The 6,623-nt window shown below is 43.8% G+C and overlaps 1 protein-coding gene across 1 annotated transcript; it reads left to right on the top strand.

The window, feature by feature from the left end:
* Positions 1-973: 973 nt before the first annotated feature.
* Positions 974-2,918, top strand: HIRIP3 (HIRA interacting protein 3; the record flags this gene model as incomplete). The annotated part of the gene is made up of 2 exons (XM_080915066.1): positions 974-1,038; positions 1,121-2,918. The coding sequence occupies 2 exons, from the start codon at positions 974-976 to the stop codon at positions 2,703-2,705; spliced, it is 1,650 nt and encodes a 549-aa protein (XP_080771192.1). The 3' UTR covers positions 2,706-2,918.
* Between the last annotated feature and the right edge of the window lie 3,705 nt (positions 2,919-6,623).

Genomic DNA, 6,623 nt, shown 5'->3' on the forward strand with positions numbered 1-6,623 from the left:
ACCCTCCCCAGCAGCAGAGTGGCTGGACCAGGAAGTGGATGCCTCCATCACGTAGCTCCAAAAGCAATGGTGAACATCACCATGGTTACCTGCCATGGCACAGGTGACTGCAGAGTAGAATAGGGTATAGCTCTGTTGTCAACATCTCACGTGTACACTGTAGCCCCATAGTAGTGACTTTACACAGTGTTGTGCTAAAACGCCTCTCAACGGCAATGCGAGGGAGGAAGGGTTAAATCTGGCTCACAGTTCTGGGAGAGGAAAATCCTTCACAGCATGAAGTTTCTCTTTAAAGGTGCTGTATCATGTAATTATAGCTACTTTACACCATTTGTGGTGGTCGGAATGTCCTCAGAGGCTCAAGCTTTTAACCATCTAGTTGCCAGTTGGTGGCACTTTATGCAGAGGTTATGGGGAAGTGAGGTTTTGCTGGATGAAGTAAATCACCGAGGGGATCTTTGAGAGTTCATAGTGTCACCCCACTTCCTGTTCACTCTCTGCTTTAAGTTAAAGAAGTGATCGCTCAGCCTCCTGCTTCTGCTACCATGTCTGACACTTTCTGTCAGGGCTCCCCACTATACTGGACTCCCATCCCTATAGAACTGTAAGCCAAAATAAACTTCTTTTGTAAGTTGTCTTGGTTATGGTGTTTTGTCACAGTAACAGAAAAGCTAAACTGATCCACACTCATTTCCTCACCTAGCAATGCCCTTTTCATAGCTAATGCTCATTCACGTTGTACATTTGGACAAGATAGAGAGCAGTAACAATGCCACAACCAGAAAGCTACCCTGTCTTCAAATTTCCTCCACCAGAGACATTAGTCCATTGCTTTTGAGTCCTGCTTCATTTAAGTTCTCAGAATGAAGCCAGAGTTTTGTTGTGGTGTAACATGGACAGTTGCTTGCCCAGTGCCTGATGACTGGTCCTCTCAGAAACCTCGGGAGCGGCAAGCAATCCCTGGTGGCGCAAAATGGCGCCGGGAAACGAAAGGCTGGAATTCACTCGCAGCTTCTTTCGAGCTGGCCCTGACCTCAGGTGCATAGAGTCTGGGTATTAGTCTGGGTTATAAAAGGCAGGGGTTGGACTGGGACTCTTGTCTTGACACCTGTTTCTGTAGCACTGTTACGCACTCTATTGTGCGACAGAAATTTTTGATTCACGTGTGTCAGGATCATCTTGAACCTGAGGAGAAGCAGGCGTTGAAGAAGCTGGTGGAGGAGGAGCTGCTGAAGATGCAGGCAGATGCTGGTACCAGGGAAGGAAAGCCAGACTTTATGAAAGCGAAGAGGTCTTCTGTTCCCTGCAGTAACCCAAAGAGGAAAAGGTTCCGCTTCAATTCAGAGTCAGAATCCAGCTCTAGATCATCCAGTCCAGACTGCTCAGGACCCCCAACAAAGAACAGTACAACCAAGAAGTCATGTCCAAGAAGAGCCTTAAAGAAAGCAGTTGAGAGCACAGATGAAGACCAGCAAACAGACCTGGTTGCAAAGGGATTGGAGGAAAGTAGTGAAGAGGAAGCAGAGACCTCTGTCAGATCAGGTGAGGTCTGGAAGGCAGAGGGCACTGAGGAGGAAGATAATGTGAGAAAAGAACAGAAGAGCAGGGCTAGAAAGAAAGCTGGGGCCAAGAACAAGCAAGCAACAGGCAAGGCAGATAGAAAGCAGGCTAGGGAAGAGAGTGACAGTGAGGAAGAGGCTATACAGAGTAGAGCAAAGGTGGAAGGAGGCACAGGTGCTAAATGCCAGGAGGAAAGTGAAGACAGTGAAGACGAGATCCTAGCCAAGAAGAAAGAGCACAGGAAGCCCAAATCAAGAAGCAACAAAGCAGGGAGAACAGCCAGGGAGAGAAAGAGCCTTAAGCAGAAAAGCAGGGCTGGGAAGCCAACTGGAAGCTTGGGAGACAGTGAGAAAGAGAAGGAAGGGGGGGCAGTGAGTAGTGGGGACAGCAGTGGGGAGGAAGAAGAGCATTCAGTGAAGAGAAAGAGCAGGGACAAGACCCAGACTGAGAGTGGGAGAAGGCAGAGCACCAACAGCGAGGATGATGGTAATAGCATGCAGGTGCAAGCAGCCGCTCAGGGCACTATGGAGACGGGCAGCATAGGCAGCAGTAATAGTGACAGTGGCACGGAGAGGGACGCGAGTGACTCCCAGGCAGGACAGAACACCAAAGAGGAGAGGAAGAGCCGCTCTTCCAAGAAGAGCTCCCAAAACGGCAAGGCACGAAGTTCCGAGTCTTCATCAGATGCAAGACCAGAACCTACAGGTCAAAAGGCTGGCTCTCGTCGTTATGGAGAGGACCACCCAGCTGTGGTTAGACTAAAACGTTATATTCGGGCTTGTGGTGCCCGCCGAAACTACAAGAAGCTGCTGGGTTCCTGTGGCTCCCACAAGGAGCGCCTAAGTGTCCTCAGGGCTGAGCTGGAAGCGCTGGGCATGAAGGGTAATCCTTCCTTGGAGAAGTGTCGGGCTCTGAAGCAGCAGCGGGAAGAGGCAGCTGAAGTGGCTTCCTTGGATGTTGCCAACATCATCTGCAGTTCAGGCGGATCACGAAGACGAAATGCGTGGAACCGTTCAGGGGAAGGAATCTCTTCAGGGGAGCTTTATCACCAAACCCTGGACTCAGAAGAGGAGTGGCCACGCCAAGCACCTCCAGATTGGTCTCATATGCGTGGTATCATCAGCAGTGACGGTGAGAGTAGCTGAACTCCATGCCCAGGATGACCTTTCCTGTTATACAAGCGCCTGTAGCACCGAAGCAACTTTCAAAGACAGACTATAACTATAGGATCCAAGTTATTGGCACACTTCTCAATTTCATATTCTCTAAGGTGGTTTTGGGGTTTGTGTGTAAGCAGCCTCTCAAGGCATTTGGGGGAATTGTTGTTTTATTAAGACTCAATAAAAAAAATGTTTGTAATTATTCATCCAAAAAAAAAAAAAAAAAGAAACCTCGGGAGGTGAGCCTCCATTATCCTCACATCTCTGAGAACTCTGGCAGTCTGAACTCCCACCACAATGGTCCACTGACCTGTGCTTGCAGCATTCTAGGGCTTTTGGAACCTGCAGCCCAACACACTTCCACATTTCTCTCTAACAGCAACTTCAAAGACCTAAGAAGAACATGGTCAGGTTCCTCTCAGCAATGGCCCCACTCCTCACTACCATCTCTGTGTCTTAGTTGCTGTTCTGTCACTGTGGAAAAATGCCTAATAACAGCACCCCAGGGAGGAAGAAAAGACTTCTGTGGCTGATAGTCCGAGAAAGGATGGAGTGTGTCATAGCAGAGATGACCATGAGGCAGTCAGTCATAGAAGATGAGTCCAAGTACACACCTCACTTTCTCCTTTTTAATCAATCCAGCATCTCAGCCCACAGAAGGTGCTACCCATAGTCAGGATGGGTCTTCCTTCCTCAGTTAAACCCTCCTAGAATCACCTTCATAAACACACCCATAAGTGATTCTTAACTCTGTGAGTTCGACAGTGAAGATTAGCCAGCACAGACCCTTCATCTAACTTTTAATGTGTTATTTCATAATCTTTCGTAAGACTAGAAATTTATTTACCAAACACAAGGAATGTTTATCTCTTTAAATCAAACATTTAAATATATCAGGGGTGGAGACTTCTGCATCATGTGGCCAATGAAAAGCAGCCTCTGTATCACTGCATAAAGAAAATTCAGAATAATAAGGAATATGGTGATTTTTTTTTCAAGAGAGGAGGAGGAGGCACTTTGGGAATCCGCAACGGCAGAGACAGAATAGCCAAAATGGCCAAGGAAAAGGCATGCTGAAAAGAAGATAGCCAAGCTGACCACAGTTCTGACATCCAGAAGACCAACTCTATGTGACCATGCTGTAAACTGGTGGGCAGTCCTTCCCCATGCACACATGCAGAGAACCGCACACCTCAAATGAGTTGTGGATTTTGGTGGATTCCTAGGAGGTAGGTATGGAGAGCAAGCCAGGTGGAAACGGATAAACCAGAAAGTGCAGGCTTCAGGAGGCTCAGCTCACAGTGAATTGGGAAAGGTGAACCAGCTCTTGGAGGCCAGGAGCAGATCCTGTACAGTGAGGACCACTTTGGAGCCCGGTAGTGCACAGCCTGAACTCCATAGAATGATAAAAACCTCTACCACCATTTTTTCTGTATTTTTCTGCCATAGAACCTGATGTGTCAATAATCTGACAGACACCTGGAGGTGTATTAGCCCAGCAGGGAGGTTAATACTTAGATCTTGAAACTACTAAGACAAAGCACTCTCCCAGACAGGTCTTGATGCTAAAGCTGTTTCTCCCAGTCTCAATGCTCTTGGAAATCTAGCTAAATAGGACATGAGCCACCCCAGGGCTCAGTCTCTGGAGGGTAGGAAATACCCACAGTTTACAGAATGCAAAATTAAGTGCATCTAGCAGAGGCCTTGTTATGCAGCAGAGGGAAGCTGCTGAAGAAGATGGATACTGGTCAATCCTCCAGTACAGGTTCTAACCAGCATTAGTCACAGAATACAGGAGTCCACAAAATCCTACTGATCCCCCTCTATTGTATAAACCCCAACTCTCTCTCATTTTCAAGCAAATAAAAGTGGTATCATTATGCCATTTTTCTCCATTGCCATTTCCTTTTTTCTACTCATTTATCAGTAATTTTGTTACTTAACTTCTAAAGATTTCATTCCCAGCATGCAGTGGTCTTACTGTGTTTATATGTGCTTTCTGTTATTGTGCAATCTTGGACCTTCTTCTCCATCTTTTCTTTCCCCTTTCTTTTTTCCCTCTACTTTAATTTTGGCAGAGTTCTGATTTTACTTTAAAAAGCTTATGCTTTAATTTTTATTCTCTTCATATATATATATACACACACATATATATACATACATATATATACATTCTGTTTTGTTCTGAGTTTCCTCATTAGTAGGAAGTCTTTGTTTTTATTGCTTGCTTGCTTTTTCTTTCTTATTTTTTATTACAAATTTCTTGCTGTACTACCACCCATAGAATTCTTCTCCACTTTTCTTCTTCATACTTCTTGTCTTCTATCTATCTCATTTCAATTTCTTCTTTCTAAATTTCATTTATTTACTCTTTCTATGTTTTATTTTTCAATGAAAAAGATTAATGTCATAGAGCATTCTGCATTAGATTTGTCTCTTTGGCTTTATGCTCATTAGTGATGTATTAGAGAGACTGGCTGATTTCTGCATCTCATCCAGTTTGATGTTGCTATCACAAATGTTTGTCTTCATTCTTCTGCTTATTACTGAGAATTGGGCTCAAAGGAGCAAACTGCTCAATAAGACCCCCAAATAAAACCTGAAAAGATTGAAAAAATTAATAGATGTATAAATTCTGGGCAAGAAACATACAAACACACACGTGCACACACACACACACACACACACACACACACAAAACCCAAGGCAACAACTCCTCCTCCAAAATACCTTGATGTGTCCAATATCAAATTCAAGCCTGAGATGGATAAGGATTTCAAAGCTGTATTCGGTGACCTCAACTGGGATACAGGAAATCAGGTGACCAACCCAGAGCTGCAGAGAACCAGTGGCTTGCAGGAAAGGTGAGCGGACGGGTGAGATCGGTAATACATGATCTGAGACATGGAAAAACTCAGCCAGAAAACCGAGGTTTTCAATGTCAGAAACCCAGAAAAGTGAAACAAGGAACAATGGATGAACTGTGAAGCACAGAGGAAAGCATAGGCAACAGCCTTTAGCAAACAGGAGAAAGAACGTTATGGAAGTGGAGAAGATCAATTAGATACATTCAACTACCGGTAAAGGAGAGAAAGCATCCAATAACCAGCAAGCCTAAGAATCCTTAGAACAGATGGAGCTGAGATGAAAAACTAAAGGTTTAGAGAGTCAATTCAATGAAAGTATAGTGGAAAAATTTAAAAGGATCATTAAAAATACACGAAGCATTAATCCTCCAAACATGCATGACCAAGGAAGAAGTTTTCTGTAGACCTTATAGTTAAGATGTCAAAAATAGAAAAGAAGCAATGCTACAATCTGTAGAGAAAAACACCAACTTTCCTACAAAGGCAAATACATGATAAATTCAGATCCATCGCCAGAAATTCTAAGAGCCAGGAAAGCACAGGACAGTGTATTTCAAGCCTTGAAAGCAAATATCTGACAGCCAAGAATTCAAAATTGACAGAGAAATGAGACAGGAACAAAGTAACATAGCTTATAGTCATTGAGCCAGCATTGCAAAACAATTAAAGAACTAAAGACAGTCTTTAATCACAAGAAAAAAAATACATCTTGACAGAAATAGGCTAACAAGTGAGTTAGGAAAGAATTCATCATGTCTAATTCAGCAAGCCAACACATCTCAAATACTAATAGAGAAGAAATAGAGGAAAAAGCAACTATCTTACCAAACAGAAAAATAACCAACAAAATCATGGCAGGTAGTAAAAAATAAATCTCTCAATAATAAATGTAAATATAAATGGCTTCAACTCATACATAAGGAGATACAGCCTAGGTTGTTGGGATTGGTCTGATACTGCTATGTATCCAAATGCTAAACATTGCATCCCAAGACCTGATTACTTCAGTACAAGGGAATTCTCATGTACACCATCT

Source organism: Micromys minutus, assembly GCF_963924665.1.
Source record: "Micromys minutus genome assembly, chromosome: 3".
In the NCBI taxonomy this organism is placed as follows: Eukaryota; Metazoa; Chordata; class Mammalia; order Rodentia; family Muridae; genus Micromys; species Micromys minutus.